We start from the raw sequence: 20,132 nt of genomic DNA on the forward strand, positions 1-20,132 counted from the left end.
CCGGGTCAAGGGGATCTCCACGCCTACACAGCAGCCTACTTCGGACGGTAATGGAAGATCTGCCACAGGAATACCCACACCATCCGAAGCGGCGAAGGGCGTAGACACCAACGCCAAACCCGCCAGAGGCAGCTTTCCCCAGCCAAAGGGGACCTCGCAGACGAGGATCCCCAGTTTTAAGACGGGACGGAAAGATCGCGGCAGGAGCGCCACAGCTTCCAATCGCAACCCAAAGGGACGCCCACGTCCCACAGGGAAGGCGAAAGGAAGCTGCTAACACGCCCACACGCAAGCAATGTATCAGAGCCAACATTGTCCAGGTCAACTTACATCATGCTATGGCAGCAACAGCGGTCATAGAAAACCTCTTCCGCAAAAACGACCTGGACCTTGCTCTGATACAAGAGCCATGGCTCAACAAAGCCACGCCTTTAGGCCTCAATGCCTCAGGTAATATTCTTTTTAATACCACTGGCACTAAACCTAGAGCATGCATTCTTTTTAATAAGAAACTAGATTTTCTGACTGTTCCAGAACTATGTACAGATGACCTAGTGACAGCCTTCGTCAATTTCCCTGGATGCACAGGGTCAAAAGTACTGGTCTGCTCTGCATACCTACCTGGACATGATGAAAACAACAAAATCATCAAAGACCCGACAACCGGCCTACAGCCTGTGGTGGAATACGCCCGTAAGCACAAGGCCGAACTCCTCGTGGGCTGCGATGCAAACGCCCATCACACAAACTGGGGAAGCTCTGACATCAACACCAGAGGTAAGTCACTTGATGATTTTATACTAACCAACTGTCTTCAAATCCTAAATACAGGGTGCACACCGACGTTCGTCACTGCCACAAGACAAGAGGTACTAGATATAACACTCGCGACCGACAAACTGGCCGAATATATCACTCATTGGCATGTCAGCAATGAGAACTCCATGTCTGATCACAAGCACATCAGATTCACAATTGAGGCTGCAACAGACTCAAACCCCATACTCTACAGAAACCCAAAGGCTACAGATTGGCCTAAATACAGAGACAGTCTTACAAGCCTAATTGCGGACCTTCCGAAGAGTATCAAATCTCCTCTAGAACTAGAACTCGCTGTGGACATACTTCTAAGTGGCATAATAAGTGCCTACCAGAACAACTGTCCCATCAAAACCAAAACCGCCAAATGTAAAACACCCTGGTGGAATAAGAGTCTAGAAAAGCTGAGGAAGAAAACTCGCAAATTATCCAACAGGGCTAAAAAGGGACCTTTCGAATGGGCCCAATATAGTAAAGCCCAAACGGAATACTACTGCGAAATTAGGAAAGCCAAAAGAGCATCATGGCGTGCTTTCTGCGAGGAGATAACTCAGACTCCCCAAGGATCCAGAGTACACAAAATGCTTGCCAAGGCGCCAAATAACCAAATTGGACTTATGAAAAGGCCCAATGGTACCTATACGACATCAGAGGAAGAAACTCTACAGCTGCTATCTACAACCCACTTCCCTGGCTCGGTTCATATCTCAAGAGATAAGGAGAACCCTCCAAGCTCACATCTACAAAAGCCCAACCATGAGGCGTGGAACAGAGCTGCGAGGATTTTTCGACCAAAACAAATTATATGGGCTATAAAATCTTTCAAGCCATATAAATCATCGGGAGAAGATGGAATTTTCCCGGCCCTGTTACAACAAGGGCTTGACATCCTATCTCCCTATCTGGTAAGAATATTTAGAGCCAGCTTTGCCTGGGGTTTTATACCAGAACCATTAACGAAGGTCAAAGTTACCTACGTACCGAAAACCGGTCGAAGAGACTACTCGCAGCCAAAGTCTCACAGACCTATAAGCCTAACCTCTTTCATAATAAAAACCATGGAAAAGGTTCTGGACCAACACATTAGAGCTACAATCCTCGAAAATGCTCCCCTGCACAGGAATCAACATGCCTACCGCAAGGGACATTCCACAGAGACCGCCTTGCTCGAACTCACCGACAAGGTCGAGAAGGCCTTTGAGGACAAACAAATAGCTCTATGTGCATTTCTCGATATTGAGGGTGCTTTTGATAACACGCCCATAGAGACCATCTCACAGGGACTCATCCGCAAGAAAGTGGATGAAACCACCACTCAATGGATCAAAGCAATGCTCTCAAATCGAACCATTAAAACTACTCTTCACAACAGTACGTTAGAAATCCGACCTACCAAAGGATGCCCTCAAGGAGGCGTTTTATCGCCACTGCTGTGGCTACTAACGGTAGACCAGCTCTTAGATGTTATGACCAAAAACCAATTTGAGGTACAAGGCTACGCAGACGATTTAGTAGTCATGGTCAGAGGGTTCTGTGCAACAACAATATCAGACCGCATCCAAAGAGCACTAAACATCATAGTTAAATGGTGTAAGGAAAATGAATTATCAGTAAATCCTGATAAAACAGTAATTGTTCCGTTTACAAAAAGGAAGAAACTTGACAAACTTGTCATGCCTAAAGTAAATGGAAGAATATTAGAGTGCTCCAAAGAAGTCAAGTACCTGGGCGTAACCTTCGACCAAAAACTGACATGGAACACACACATAGACAACATAACTCAAAAGGCGAAAACATCCCTAGGTATAAGCCGACGGGTAGCGGGGCCCAGATGGGGAATCAACCCCAAAATTGCCCTATGGCTTTATACAGCAGTGGTGAGACCACTTACCACCTATGCCTGCGCAATCTGGTGGAGGAAAACCCTCCAATCCACAGCTGCCACCAAGCTAAACAGCCTACAGAGAATTGCTTGTCTGATTATTACAGGAGCCATGAGCACCACGCCGGGAGCAGCTCTAGACGCATTATTGGACTTGACGCCCCTTCCTCTATTCATACAGGAAAAGGCGAAAGCCAATATGCTCAGAATAAGTTCCCAAAGGAGGATATCTTGGCATTCCCTGGCCATAAAAACTATACAAGACTCGATTATGAGTGATCCTATTCTGGGAATGCCTGAAGACAATATGGCACCAGAGTGTAACTTTGTACAATATTACAAAATCGAAATATCTGGAAGAGACGAATGGCAAAATAACCATACACCGTCTCACTCAGAGCATGACCTAGTCTGGTTTACAGACGGGTCCAAAATAGGAGATGATGTAGGATGTGGAATATGTGGTGTAAAACCCAAAATCTGCAACTATATAGGCTTAGGAAAATACGCCTCAATCTTTCAGGCAGAGACTTACGCCTTAATTAGATGTCTGGAAGTAATCCTAAGCCTCAACTACATCAATCAGAACATATACATTTATTCGGACAGTCAAGCTGCTCTACTAGCACTTAACTCGTACGAAATCCGTTCTAAACTTATTAGAAACTGTATCCTGCTACTAAATGAAGTAGGAAGCAGAAATAATATTATACTGAGATGGGTCCCCGGGCATTCAAATATTGAAGGCAATGAGAATGCCGACCATCTGGCAAAGTTAGGGGCAAAAACCGTCCAACTGGGCCCCGAACCCTTCTGTGGTGTGCCTCGTTGCCTAAAACTGGGACATCTCAAATTAATAACCAAACGAGAAGCACTGAATCACTGGCAAGAAATGCCAGGATTAATACATTCAAAAGACCTTATATCGGGCTTCTCGACCAAATACTCCAATAGATTACTGCAATTGAGTAAAAACAACATATGCATGATGACTAGGGCCCTCACAGGACACTGCAAATTGAACAAGCATATGGCTAAGCTAGGCCTATGCACGACAAGTATCTGCAGATTCTGCCAAACTGAAGAGGAAACGCCGCTTCACATCCTATGTGGTTGTAGCCCACTCATGCATAAACGAAATATCTCCTTTGGAAAGTTTACACTCTTTCCCGAGGAGATAAAAACGATCGCTCCTAAGAATATCCTTCAATTCTTGTCCCTGACGGGTCTAGGTAGCGAACTCTGAAAAGGGCGAGCACAATAGATCTATGTAGGTCGCAGTGCTACAGGTGCTACACATCTGACAATAGCCCAAACAACCCAATAAAAAAAAAAAATAATAATAATAAGGCATCAGGTAGGGTTTAGTATCCGTAGTTCTTGAGATGAGAAATGTGAATGTAGCGAGTTGAACATTATAGAAGATATATATGGCGCAGGGTTGGCACATACAGTCCACATGTAAGAAAGAGATGACAACAATGTAAACATTTTTTCACGAATATTAGTTTATAAAATCTAAATGATTTCACAAACATTCCGCTTTGTAATATTAGTAAACCAAATGATTTTGACTTTGATATTTACTTCTATACCGGGAACTAGTAGGTTTTAGTATGTAATATTATCTTTTCTTGTTGTAGGTAATCAAAAATGGCAATTCGTTGTTCGTGAACATATTACAAAATTAAGAATGTATAAATTAACAATAACAAATAATAGTATTTTAATACCCTAATTCTAATGACCAGAATACTAGTTAGCCGCCAGTAACAACGAAAAAAAAATCAATTTCAAAGTATAAATATCGCTGTGCTTACAGTGTTGCATTTAAGCAATTTGAAAAAGTGTTGCTAACATAAACTGTCACTAGTTTTTGTATTTATACAAAGCCGGCAGACGGAAATAGTCGGTCGTCGGTCACACCGGGGCGGGCGGCTGACAAAATAAAATGCCTCCATTCTTTGGCGATTTATATGAAGCTAGATTTGAATGGCGCAGTAAACTAGGAGCATCGGCATCTAACATTTGATATTTTATTTTATACTACCAGGTATATTTTTAACCCGATGGTAAACGGCTACTATAAATACAGGAATCTTTTAAAATGGCAGGAAGTTACTATCAATATTGATATCTTTAAATAAATAATAACTTTGTTACGATAAAAGGCCTAAACAGTTGTAGGTATTATTAATATCTGACGTAAAAATAGATTGTATCACAAATACAAAAGGCTCTCTTTTGACTCCTAAAAAAATATTCAGAGGAGGGTGACATAATATAAGACAGTAAACTGTCGACAACTTGGTCTACAGTTAATGCCAACGAACTAGTGACTAACAACTAGTTATAATAAGTAATAAATGGAACAGCTCTATAAAACAAATAATGTTCGTTACCTAGTTATTTTTAAAATGAAACGATACCAATCAAACGTAAATGACGTTTTAAAATAAGCCTTTCTATTCTAGATTATATCAGATATAGTAAATATATATTTCCGTCTGTCGATTGCAATACACGTTGTTGGTGTATGGCGTATCGATTCATACATTCATCATGCTCACCGTGACAGTTCCACATATTCAGTGCGGCAAAAATAATTTTACATTTGATTGAGTTAAAAACGTCAATATTTGCACATGACGTATTTGTTTCTCTTTTTCCGACAAACCGATATGATCTATATATAATAGGTGACGTAATTTAGTGAAATTCAATAAAATGCGAGAGGGATAACCTACTTAGGACACAGTTTTACGTATTACGTTGAGCAGTGTAGCGAAATTCTTTATAAATATTTATATAAGGTTTTTAAAATTTTGAATTGTAGTTTATTTGACATATTCTTTTTATTTTCTTCTTCAGCATATATTAGTGGTTTACATTACTGGATGTATTTTGCATAATTTTCCACTTTCTTCGTTCTGCGGCGCATTTTGGCCAGTCAGTCCTTGCGTCTTTTTGTTTTTTTTCCGACCATCTGGTAGCCGATATTCCTATGCCTCTGCTATCCATCCCCACATTTTTTTCTTTAAATTGTGTAATATATATTTGAGAGACAATTTTTTTATTTTCCCTAAATTCTTCAAAACCTCTGTCATTATGTACATTGAATACCACCACATCAAGCAGTGCAGTAAATCCAATATATTGATGAATCGTAATCCTGGGTTATTATTATTATTATTGTTTTGTACTCTCAGATGGAACAAACAGAGGCATGTCAGCTGTAAACGTGATATATGTCCATATATCATATACATACATAAACTTGGTAAACCTACCGCTGTCTCTCAGATTGAACATGCAGAAAAATAAATTAAATAAATTTGTTGAACTCGCGACTTTTGTGTCTATAAGTCATCATTTGCTTCTTCCTTATCTCATTTATTTGGGGTCGGGGTGATGTTTTTCTCTTCCATTCATACTTGTTCGCAGTCATCTCGTTATTTACTCCCTTTATTACCATATCATCATCATCATGTTTTACACAGTCAATCCATCTCTTTTTCGACCGTTCTCTGCCGTTATAACCATCCACATTCATATGTAACACCACCTGTGTTTGTCTGTGAGTCTATAAGTCAGTGTTTGAATCTCTAGGCCACGACGCCTTCTATTAGATTCCAATTATATTACAAAAGATAAATACATGCAGCATTATGGAAGAACATTACTAACATTGTCTCGTAGAATATTGCGCTAATCCTTTGAGCGTAGAATGAACGAGCTATCTTGAAAGAGTCATATTTGCAGAATACATATTATAAAATTGAAAGGAAATCAATCACTAGCAGCTTCAGTGTGTGTGCAGGATTTATTTCTGTTTCATATAAGTCAGAATATAATGTATCTATTCTATTGTGTTGCCAACACAATATTAAAGCAAATAAATAAGTATTTTTGTACAACAGCAACACTTTATATTGAATCTTTTAATGTATGATAACGATTTTGTGCATCCACCTGCGCTAGCGGTTTAAGCTAGTGGGGCACCAGTGAAGGATGATAGGAAGAGAATAAGGTCAGCCATGGTTTCCAGCTTGGTTTCCAAGTGGGACCGCATGGAGTTCAATGTGACATGATTCATTGGAAGTAATGGGGTTATTTACTAGTTCTCATTGCTAACAGTCGCCTATTTCCCTGCGTAAACGGTGAACACTACGAGCTAAAAAGACCTGAGCTCATTATACATCACCGGCATATTTCACCTAAAAGTTGTAAGATTTGTTCCTGGATTTACGATAAAAAGTTACTTTATTTATAGAATACCTACTAAAATGTTGAGTGGCAACTGCGTACACTATTTGGGGAGAAGGGTAATGTGGATTAATGATCTTATTACTAGCAATGTACTATATCAGGTTGACCTCCAAGCGGTTTCTCCTGGAAACCATTGTGGTAAATTCTTGGTGAATTCACGATAGGTTAACGTCATGCTCATCTTATCATCCTCCACTGGTGCTCCGCCAGCGTAGACCGTAGCGCAGACGAGTGGACCATTCTATTGGACATTCACCATATCCAATTCCAAAATCATATCATTATTTTATCATCCATGAAAAAAACCGCATAAGACATAAAAGTATTCATATTACATTCCATTGAACAACGAAACTACTTCAAAAGTTCGTATCTCCGTAGTTAGACGTATCACAATAATCTTAAGCAAAATATTCCAAGACAACAATTACAAAAAATCATTAGAGCAGAGTATAAAAAAATTATCTGCGGTCGCTAAGCACCGTTTAGATTTTGGCCAATTTCACAAACTGTTCTCTACGTAAATCATTTAAATAATGAAGCCCCTTTTCTTTCCGCTTGGGAGCAATTTTCTTGCAAAGAGGTTGTCTCAAAAGTAACGTCGGATAAGACTCCCAAGCCTTGAAAAGTAGTACAGCGCTAATTTGAATTAAATTTCGAGGTATTACGAGATTTCAGTTTGGTAGATTATGGTTGAGACCGACGTTTTGCATAAAGTAGCTAATGTTGAAAATACTTAGAAGAACAACAACTTCAGTACATCACGTGTACATCTTAAATTATACTCTTTATTTTTTCAACGTATTTTGTATCAACAAGTATTAGTACTCCCATGTTTGAAGATAAATAAAATAAATGAATAAATTCCCCAGAACTACTCACAGCCATTGACTGAGCCCGGTTTGTACTTAGGTACTAGACATATAAATATAAAAATAACCCAGGACAATTTACTCAGCGCTATCTAGTATCAAGTCCCAAACTAAGCTATGCTTGTGCTACTAAACAACCAATAGAATTACTGAAACATATTTTTGTAGAGAATATATACATACTCATAATATCTACAGAAGAAAAATTATATTCATAAACAGAATCTAAGCCGCAATCATCGGGGACGGATTCTAGTCTTTAAAATGCTTTGTGGTTCTTGTGGCATCTCTTAGGCGTTCCCAATCCTGAAGACAATAGCGTTATGGCTATGTACTGGCATAGAAGAAGGGAAGAGAGCATAGATAAATTACAAGGCAGCTTGTAATTTCTCTACTAACTCACCTTATGAAGCATGCCGCTTGATGGCAGAATTAGGTGAGATTGGCGTACCTAATCCAATGACTTTGTACAAATTCTTCCTCTGGTTTCCCTCCCTTTCTAATCATTGCAGATATTTGAATACTCGACTCATATATATTTAAACTTTCATTAAAAAAAAAAAATACCGGACATTCCTAAATGTAGGTGTCCATGAAAATTTCACGTTAAAAACAGCGAATTTTTGGCAGAGCCCTTTGCAAAGCGGGTGCCACGGGCTCGTCTAAATGGATCACGGTTTACGGTGGCTGCTGAAAAATATATTGCAGCATAGATGAATGAGAGCGTCGGGAATTGCATGATAAATATTTGAAAGAGCGCCATTGTTGCGGGAATGTACAATGCTTGCTACGCAGCGTGGCAACTGTAAGAGAAGGAATAAAGTTCGCAGCACCGTAATACGTGGTTTATACATATAGTATCATACAAAGCAAAAACTAAAGAAGCTAAAACTTTGTCTCCCTTTTTAGGAAATTTGCGCGGACGGAGGAGTATAATATTTCGCACACTTATAATTTATTTACGGAAGGAGTGCAGAATGCTAATATTTTTTTCAATTATCCATATAAAATATATTAAATCAATAAAAAAGCTTTACACACACTACTGTGTATTTGACATACAGTGGCATACTCTTTTGTTTAATTGTTATTGCTGGTTCAAAATTTGTATGGCTGGCCTTTATGTATTTTTTATTAAATGGGCGATCTGTAGTATAGTAAAATTGTTATAAAAATATTTAAAAAGAATTTACTAAGTACTGTGGTGATATGTCAGTAGACTTGCATACAGATTTTATTGACGTTTGTTGTTACTCCTTATAATACTAGATAGATATCTGTGAGCGAAAGTCCCGTGGAAATCTGTCCACTCGTTTCAGAGAACAAACAGAAAGATATGTTATTATTATTATATTTTAAGTAGCGTATATACTTTTATAGGCATGTGAAAATATGTTAATTTGAAATTACAATAAGTCTCTCCAATTTTATTTATTTGTATAGACACCGTTTACGTGTACACATGCCGCTAATTGGATTCCAATTAGGTATAGCAGTTTTTGAAAAAAACTTGTCAACATGATATCAGTTGTAAAATCGTATTACTGTATTCATAATAAAATTCGTCTAATTTAGTTTCACGAAGTTAATGCATGCAATAAGAAATTATAGGTTTGCGTGTGATTTTAAACTGTTTCAAGTTAATGTCATGAACTAATCTCTTTACCGCTAGCTTCATAGTATAAATTAGATTTAACTCAATAATAAGTCTGCTACAAACAAAGTAAATTCACCATAATCAACATTCTTTTGAAAAAAGAACATTTAGTAATTAGTAATTTCAATTCAAGAATGTTCTATTTTTAAAAAGCACTAAATAGCTAGTCACGGAATGCTATAAGTTGCCAGTATGAAACAAATGCATTTAGAACAGGGTTGCGTCACTTAGAACAAAATATTTTTTTTATGATCTTGAGTCATCGGTTTTTAAATATTGCAATATTTATTTATTTGTACTGATATTATAGATGCGGTAGTAACTCTATATGTCTGTCTTGCTTTCAAGCCAAAACTACTGAACCGATTTAAATAAAATTCGGTTCACAGATAGACCCTGAGAAAGGACATAACACACACCCCACCACAACCCTTTTTTTCGCATTAAATAGTAGCTATTTAATGCGAAAAAAAGGGTTGAAAAGGTTTGAAAGAGGAGATTCATATTTTTTAGCCCGTTGATTGAGTTGTATTGAATATTGGATGGAAATTCGTTATTTTAGAAGCTAGAACGATGAAACTTTTTATTGGGTAAGATTATTAAATATTTTTTCATTATTTGGTCAAGGTTACTATTTTACGCGAACGAAGTCGCTGGTACTGCTAGTAAAATTAAAAAATATGGTATGGAATGTGATTTTATCTTGTCCGTATTTGATATATCGACATTCCATTATATTATAATTACGGCCATCTTGTTCAAGCAGAAAGCTAATCTCAGTTGAAACTGTAGACGTATATGTCGTCTGTGGACACGTCAAAGCGACACAAATTGCTTGTTGCTGACTTTAATTACAGGTTTCGAACTAACTGACCGCCAGGTGACTGGCTTTGGCTTAATTATCTTACTTGTATTTCAACACGTCGCCGTCTCAAATGGACAACCGGAAAATCTTATCGTGTTCGTATGTAAATTTAAAAAGACGAATAAATAATCCGTTTTCTTATTTTCTGGACAAGAAATCTGATTTCTTGTTCTCTGAATGAATTCACTAAGTTTATTACGCGGTATAACCATAAAAATACATTTGTTACACATGTATTAGGGTAAGACCTGGGAAATAGATGTAAGAGTGGAGATAATATAGAATAAAATAAAAAAAATAATATTATGCGAAATTGTATCTGTATATTTGTAACTTTTTCACGACTAAACTAATAACTAACAACTAATCTAATTTAAATTGAATAGATTGTATCAAAGTAAATAGAGTTGTAATTTATGAAGTGAACAGTTACATATGCGAAACGCACTTAAAATATGTAATGAGCGAAAATTATAGTAACATACACACTGCGATACAACGTTGATCAAGTAAGAATATGTATATTAATTACGTTGTTATAAAAAATAGACAAATATATCACGACATAAAATTCTTACTTACTACTTACTATTTCTTTTATAAAAAAAATAAAACAGAATTAGTACTAAACTTGTAAGTGAGTGTTCAACACGCTGAACTTGCTGTTACGTCCTCAAATTTTAATTTTGCCTTAGACAATATTATGTTATTTATTTTAACAGTATTCTATCATTTAAATAATGAAAATACAAGTATCAATTGTTATTGATATGGAATAGTATAATATTAATTTTAATATCAAAAAGCAATAATAGTTCTATTCACATAAAGGCACAATATCTCTTTGTTTTTCTCTGATTAAGTTCGTTTTAATATTCTGTATTAAGAGCTCCTGAAAAGGCTAAAGATATTGGATTGACTTTAACTATTGATAGAAATAATGGATGGTAAAACAAAGTAGAATAATTGAAATCGACACTAATGTTATAAATGCGAAAGTCTGTCTGTGTGTTTTTAATTTATTTCTGTTGAAGATTAATTGCATGATGAGAATTAACATAGGATATATTTTATCACTAACACTATTCTGGAAGAAGATGAAACAGCCATGAAAGTTTGTGCAGATGAAGTTGCAGGTAAGGTAGTTTGTTATATCCACAGATTATAATTATTTATAGTTAAAATGAATGAAAATAGAGAGATGCATGTATAGATGTTTATTATAGCAGAGCGCAGTGACAGAAGTATTATAAAACAAAAAGTATATAAAGAACATCATATTGTGAATATGGATAAAAGAATATATAAAAACTGCCAGTGATTCTCATTGTAAATCTAAACTTTATTAGTCTCGTTAATCTATATAATACATGTTTGCTAGCAAGTAGCATGAAATGTCTTGAGTACATTATTTTAACTTTGACTTTGATAGAAAGAGACATGGGTTATCTCTCATCGCTTACCTTGATGATATTTAAGATTATGAGATAGCAACCTATATGCCTCTGTATTCTAATTTTTCTACTATAACTTACCCTTCAAATCAAGATATAGCTTACTAGCCTTCCTATGAAACTTCGTTTGTATTACATTTCCGTTCCCGTTTTACTACATTTTTTATTGCAACTCCTCTCTTATTAGTCGTAGCATGATATTATATAGCCCATACCTTTCCTCTATAAATGGGCTATCCAACACTAAAAGAATTTTCAATATTGGTTCAGTATATATAGATGTCACCCGTCTATAACCTCACAAACTCTGTAGGGGTTTAATGCGCAGCGGCAGTAAATATAGCGAAATATAATAGTAAAGTATGTATATATTTGGTAAAAGTAATAAGGCTCACCCACAATATGTCAATAGGAAAATTCACGAACAAAAGAAGACATTTTTAAATACAAAATTCTAGTTGTCTTCTATCAATAATGGGCAGATATAAATTTAACAATAAACTCTCTCTTTATAATATTAGTATAGATAAAGCAAATGAGAGCAACAGAGATAAATATGAAGAAAACTGTATAAAATCTACAATAATTATTGAAATAATAGTAATATGGATTACTAATAACATAAATAGAAATAATATAATACTTACATAGCAAAGAAAGTACCAAAGAAGTTAACACGAATACTGGCTATGTTATTAATAACGAAGTACGGTTCTTAATAAAGTTAATGAAATAAGTATGAGGGGAAACTTTAATTCTTCTAACGGTACGGATTGGGGAATACATCGATGTTGAATCTTAATGGAAGCATTCATCTTGGAATTCTCTATACATCAATAAATAGTCGAAAATTGTTTATGCTATTATAATTATCATGGAGTCTATTCGTTTATGTGATAGTACATTAATTTATGTGTCTTATAAATCTTAACTTTTACGGGAAATCTTAACACACAGGTTAAAATTTCATGTAGAAAGTACAATTTATAGAACAATTGAAAGAAAGATGGAATATTCAAAGATTTTGACAGGTATCTGTTACGTTTATTTATATGTATGATATAAATAACTCTAATATATATTACAAAAAAGTATCAAAACTCCAGAAGTTCCCATGCAATTAATTTAGCTCTCGCACGAGTATAAAAACAAAATGTTATTTTATCGTGGTACGATTCAATTTATATAGAAACCGCTCAGGGATTTCGATTAGATTGTTAAAAATGTATTCGTGTACGTAAACAATTTGGTCCTTTATAAAAATAAGGGATTCCATTTCGTTACGCCATTGGGTATTAACCCCATTTTCTAGCAATTTAAACAAAATAGAGGTTCTAAATTTATATGCATTTATTATGCGATGTCTTCGCCAATTGAGGTATATTTGGTACAGTGTTATCTGCGTGGGCACCTCTATCTCATCTATTACAGCCGCCAAGCAAATGCTTTCTAAGCTGTTTCGGTTGAAATACACAGTTTGGCGCGAAATGTGACATGGTTCGGAGACATGACAACTTGGGTCTTCATAAACGGATGGGTTACAGACGTCACACGATCACTTGCTTGGCTATTTATCTCTAGATGTTACCACCATGTGCAATTGAAATTCAAAATCATTTATTCACATATGATGCCTTTCGTCTTTTTTGTAATATTTTCTTATCAATATCCCTACCGTCTAGTTTGGCCAGCCACAGTTGAAGAACTGTCTAGGAACTCAAATTATACATTTTTATGTCGTTCATTTATTAATATAGTTTATTTTTATTAAACTTGTAATCTTTGTTAACAACAATGAAATCTAGTGGTCTCTATTAAAAAAAAGGTTGGGATTCACTGTTCTACCCTTTCACGCACACTTAGCTAGAAGGTTACTTGTACCTTTGAAAACCTATTTATGTCCCTAAAGAAACCTTAAATTCACTTTAGTAAACAAAATGAGCTTTATATATCTACTAACTTCTAAGTAGATGTATTCAGTTTTTCAGCCGACTTTCGAAAGGAGGTTCTATATTGGATGTAATTTTATATTTATTTATACGATCTTGATGAATATTTTTTTAATTGATTACGTATTTTGTTATACATATATCACGGCCTATATGGTCTAGCGGTTTAGCACACCGCCTTAATTCTGAAGATCACGTATTCGATTGCTACAATTTGCACGGTACAAATCTTTGTATTCATCTTCGTCTGATTGTTTTTCATGTATATTATGTATGTATTTTAAAAATGTATCTATATATTTATATGAGTTGTCTAGTAGTTACAACACAGATTTTTCTTAGCTTGGAAGTAGAAGTCGCTGTGTGAATTGTCCTGAGATAGTATTATTATTCTACCCGTACAGGTTGTACAGATGTTTTTAGTTTCTTTTTTTCAAGCGTATATATATACTCTCATTAATTACCTCATGATAAAGTTTTTTATTCCCAAAGGTACCTAAAGGGTAATATTTATATTTGTAGACTTATATTTATAATCTGAAAGAAAAGCTGCTCTAGTGATTATATAAGAATTAATGGAATCGATTTTTCTTATCTAAATACCATCAACTTACAGAAACGCTTTTTTATAAAATCAAGAGTTATCCGATATTAAAGAAAAATGTTATAAGAATTTGAAGTAGAATTTGTTATTTAATTTATTAAGTTTACTTAATCGAATATTATTCTTAGGTAAGTCATTTTGCGCTACGCAAATACCATTCTTTTTTCCTAGTTGTCTCTATCTATATTACAGGATTTTTTTTTATATGAAGTGTGTATTTTTATTCGGGAAATGATTTTTTTTTTGTATGTTATTTCTTTTTATAATAATAATCTCAGGACAATTCACACAGCGCCATCTAGTCCCAAGTTAAGCTATATAAAGCTTGTGTTACGGGTATTAGATAACTGATGCAAGTACATACATATTTTTTTTTTCGTAAATAGATACACATTATACATAGAAAACACCCAGGCCAATACAAACAATCATACTCATGAAGACAAATGTTTGTGCAGTGCGAGGAATCGAGCCCGCGACTATCGGTCGACCATCCATCGGTCGGTAAAGCGGTGTGCTAGACCATTGAGGTCGTCAATTATATTTATACTTTACTTTATTATTATACTGTTTTTTCTATGTACATACGCATGTTAAACTTATTAATAAATAAAACGTGGTAAGACCCCGTGATTTTCTTAATTTTTAGTTATTAAATGTTGACACATTATTTAATTCGGAAGCGGAACGGAGTTCGCTGGGGCAGCCATTTAATAAATAATATTGACTGAAACAATGTGAAATGGACTATATACTTAAACTTTCAAAGTCGATGTTCCATTTTTCTACGCTTAATGTGATAATGTGATCCGTCTGATAGAGGCAGTCATTGAAGCATAACATATCAAGAAATAGTAAATCCTTATGGGTTGTTGATTTATCATTGATTTCGTCTTAAAAAATATTTAAAAAACTCAAGATTCGTTCAACCGTTTAGTCACAAAAAGGAACCAAACAAACAGACACCCTTTTGCATTTATTCTGGACAATTCACATAACGTCATCTAGTCTCAATCTAAGCAGAACTTCTAGTAAGTTACAACTGATATAAATACTTAGTTATATTTTTCGTACATTGAAAATACACAGCCGACAAACAATCATAGTTATGAATACAAATTTGTGTACCGTGCGAGGAATCGAACCCGCGAACATCGAAAGTAAAGCGGTGTGCTAAACAGATAGAACGACGAAGCCATAAAAAAAAAGTATCACAATGTTTGCGTTTCCAGCATCACATTGTCTTCGATGGCAGGTATCCGATACAATTTCATAGAAAGTTCCGCGGTGAAACTTAGCTGAAACGATTACGGGCATCCATCTCCGGAACATGCTTCTCTCAATAAATCACGAGGTAATGTTATTAAGCAACATGTCTCGCTTAATATCCCAACTTCGCTTTTCGTCTACTTAGAGGTTATGGTTTAAAATGAACTGCGCTATCTTATTTTGTTTATGGAACTTCCGAACTTTGTGCATATTTTGTAGTTTTTTTTTTATTCTTACATTTATTTAGGCACTTTTATCATAATATGATAATGCCAATCCCATCGTATCTTATTACTAATTTTATCTTCTACTGTACAATGAAAATAAAAAATTTAGTAACGATGATACAGGATCAGATAGTATACCGTAGTACATACCAACATCAAGTCGATTCAGTCCAATTTTTTTTTAAAATGCTATTCCCTCTTAACAGCGAATAAAATTGTAATTTTAATAATATATTACTATGCTGCTAATCACTCTATTCACCCTAAACTTAAGCTTAATTTAAAAAATGTTAGAGCATTTTCTTGTTTCTCTAATTTGTTGGATTCAAACCTTATTCCGAATTGAGGATTAATTTGGTATCTTTATAGTAAACCTGCATGAATAAAAATAGTTACATTTAATGTCTTTGGCTAAATAATATAAAAAAAAATACATAGTAAATAAAATATAAGTTCTTAAGTATTCATAGTACAAGCTCCATTTGTTTGGAACAAGATGGCGGTGTCTGATATGTCCATGACTATTTATTTATTACAATACATCGACACTGAGATTATATGACGGACGAAATTCACCATTTATTTTAAACGGTTTTTGTGTGAATAATTCAAATCCCGCGATTGTTGTTTGGTTTTGCAAAACAATAATAAAAGAAGAATTTGAAAATCACCATCGCACAAGAGCCACAACGACGCCGTGCTACGTGATTCGAATCAGCGAGCGAAACTATATTAGACAAGTAAATAATTTTATCGACAGTAAGGGATTTTCGTAAGAGCTAACGTTAAAAAAGCATACGTTTTCATGGCTAAATCGGGATGAAATAAAAATACGCGGAGACATCGCGTGAAACTTGAAAATCGTCCGGACGTGACCAGGGTTGCACGAATCCTTGAGTGTGCCTACTCGCCTAAAGGAATACAGTGAAAATTTTACTGTCTCCATGAGATGCGTGCCTGAATTTTGAAGTGACAGCTTCACGCTATTAGACTCTTAAGCAGATGGATATAATGGTGAAAATTGAAGAGCCACGAATAGTATTGATGGATGGAAGATGAGGTGAAATAAAAATTACGAGTTTCCTCTGTTTTCATATGTTTTATGCATTGTTGTAATAAAACGTTTTGCTTGGGCACGATTTTTGATTCTCTTTGTTTCTCACAAGAAAATAGCGTAAAGAAGGATATAGCAAGAATTAATTAGAACAAAACATTTATATATGTACGCGTGATGGAAAATTTCCAATTAACATCTGTTGTTAATTTACTTCAAAGGCTTTCTGCTCCCTAATTTTGCACGCGCGCTTTATTGCCGCATTTCTGCTAAATTAATGCATTTTCACTGTTCGTAACAACGCGTTACTTCGCTTTCCATACATTAGTCAAATTATAAACGCGCAACACCTTTAATATGCGGGTAAGTCGACACTGTTCACTGAACATTACGTCTTGCTCTTGAATGGGTTCACCACGAATATTGTAAAGACAAGTACACACAGGGAGATATTAGAATTATTACTTAATGTAGTTGAATATATATATTAGAAGTAATGGTTGAGTAATCAAAATATTAGCACCTCCTAATGTGCCTGAGACCCACGGATCTATAGCAAATCGAACTCTTGTTATTAAGGACTCTCTTTTTGTATAAAAATGCGCTTCATTATGAATGGTCCCCATAGAATATTGTGAGGCTCTAGGGGGTTGCAGATCACAAGATAAGAATTACATGACTACAACTTGAGGTGCATTAAACGAAATTCCAGGAATGAAGAACCTTTTTTGTTAAAGCATAATTAAACTTTACATGTGCATTATAAAATTTAAAAAACATGTCAAGGTAAATCTTGGGAATAATCTGTTTGTGTATTAAGATTTTACGTTCAAATGGCTGGAGGAATTATGATGTGTGTTCCCAAAATATGTTGTTACATACAGGACTAAAGAAAGCTGAGAGCTGAAAATATGTGCTTCCATAAACGTGAAACATTTTCTCAGGAAAGTGTCATTAATAATTAAATCAATAAAATTGTACGAATTAATAATAAAATATATTGATTATTCTTGTCGTTTTATTATCATTACTAGATGGCGTTAAATATAAGCGCGCTCGAATTCGCGGTCAGAACTTGTTTATCGTAATAAAATAAGTGATGTAAGGATCATTCAATGTCACCATTTGAATGGTTAAATAGTATAATAGTTTCTATTTTTTTTCTTTTATTTCATTGTAGTGATCAGAATCGAGTATTGAGCCTACTCTTGACCATTGCAATACCTTTTACAAATCTGTTTTTGGTTGGCTAATACGCAAAGGCGCAATTTCGAGTGAGAGGTCAAGAGGCTGTAGTGGTTTACACGATCTAGTGTTGTAAAAACCGCCCACTGTAGTGCTTAAGCATATGAATTAACGTTCAAGCGCTTTCCGAAATATCCGAAAAGTAAGGGTTGAACTCAAGCATTCTGGTAAACATCCGTTCTAAAACTCTGGACAAGGGGTTCGAGTGTTCCAATAAAATGTTTTTACTAATAGCGATGGAGTATGAACCCTATTTAATTATGCATAAGGTGGTTATTGGATGTATTTAGTGAATAGCGTAAGAACTGGATCTGTTAATGAAGGACATCTGCTTCATGAAATTGAGCAATTTTTCAAGATAACCCATTCTTAATGCTACTTACTGAATTTACCTCTGTATATCTGCGAGTTTTTCAGTTTGAGACAAATTAGAAAGATATACTTTATCATATCATATCATACTGAACATAATTTATTTAATATTCATATAAAGTATCACCAATAAATATTTAATGTAATTGGTAAATAAAATTAATATTTTGTAAGTTTTAATGTAGACAGAGATTTTTATCATGACGATTTATTATTACTTTGTTTCCTAATAAGTATGTATATGAACCGAATATTTTTTTTTCAAGTAAAGTTTATATGTATCTATATAAAACAGAGGACCTGTGAACAGGTAGGGTGGGGTATAAGTGACGGGAGGGGGCGGCTGATCATCCATCATATTCAGTTTGACACGCACATGTGTTCTCTGAATTGAGCAGTTTCTGCTCGTTCCGAGGTTTACTATTAAGTTAAAAGAGAATAGCGAAGATTACCTAAAATAAAAAATAGATGCAATTAAGATTTATTTCGCCAGTAACATATCTACACTAATATTGAAAATGTGTTATTGTGTCCTTTAATTTATTATTTCTCGACTAACCGGCTCAACAGATTCTGATGACGTAAAGACAGATTATAACACAAGGATGAACCAAGGATCATCCATCCATCATTTCTCACAAAAAGATATGGAACAGGAGAAGTACGAGATAAAATCTGTGCAGATAAAGTCGCTCCTAATTGTTGCTCCTATACCGCTGGTGCATATTAAATAGTACACTGTATCAACAGATAATAGACATTTTATTCTAAAAAATCATAATTCAATGTCGAGCTAATTGCGTTATCTCAATAAGAATATATTCGTACCATCTTATTCTTAATAATTGCATATACTGATTTTTAAATAAAGTGAGTCAGAATTTGTATCAAGGGATTCTCTCGCATAATAAATGTTAATGTTATTAGTTATCTCTTTTAACTTATACCACACACCAGGATTTGCCACGGTTTGTTTACTGGTAATCTTTCATATCGTATGATGGGATTTGGATTTTAAATATGGATCTTTATGTGTTGTTTCTGCGAGATGAGACAGATATATAAGAATAATATGAGATAGATAATATAATATGAAAAGTATCTAATCTAATATAGATTAGATACTTTTCATTGGTAAAACCATAGGGTTTTACCAACTTTAAGTGAGTAGTTTCTACTGTCGATAATAAACAATATATACATTTTTATTTATTTAGCCTAGCCCTAGCCTTTGTTGGTTTTATTAAATTTGATATGACGATTATATCAATTTTGATCAAGATTAGTTTAGCCGTTTAAACGTGAAAAGATGACAAATAGCCAGATACACTTTAAATTTATACTACTATTACAAACGCGGAAGCTTCTGAGTGTGGATGGATAGATGAATGAATGGATGGATGTTTGTTTGTTACCCTTTCACGTAAAAACTACTGGATATATTTTAATGAAATTTTACGATAATATAGCTTATACATCAGATTAACACAAAACCTATAAATATCTCGTGGGTGAAACAGTGGGCACAGCTAGTTTCGGTTGCAGGGTAAGATAAAGTTAGTGGATGAAATAAGCGAGATATAAAACCACGCAG

General features: G+C 34.8%; 1 protein-coding gene across 1 annotated transcript in view; it reads left to right on the forward strand.

The window, feature by feature from the left end:
- Positions 1-338: 338 nt before the first annotated feature.
- Positions 339-20,132, forward strand: part of LOC131854496 (uncharacterized) — a 37,235-nt gene continuing 17,441 nt past the window's right edge. The window contains exons 1-3 of the mRNA XM_059205627.1: positions 339-450; positions 535-777; positions 832-1,452. Of these exons, the coding sequence (XP_059061610.1) occupies positions 339-450; positions 535-777; positions 832-1,452 (976 nt within the window). The remainder of the gene's footprint in view (positions 451-534; positions 778-831; positions 1,453-20,132) is intronic.

This window comes from Achroia grisella, unplaced genomic scaffold (assembly GCF_030625045.1).
Source record: "Achroia grisella isolate CSIRO2021 unplaced genomic scaffold, CSIRO_AGI_Agris_v1 utg1186, whole genome shotgun sequence".
In the NCBI taxonomy this organism is placed as follows: Eukaryota; Metazoa; Arthropoda; class Insecta; order Lepidoptera; family Pyralidae; genus Achroia; species Achroia grisella.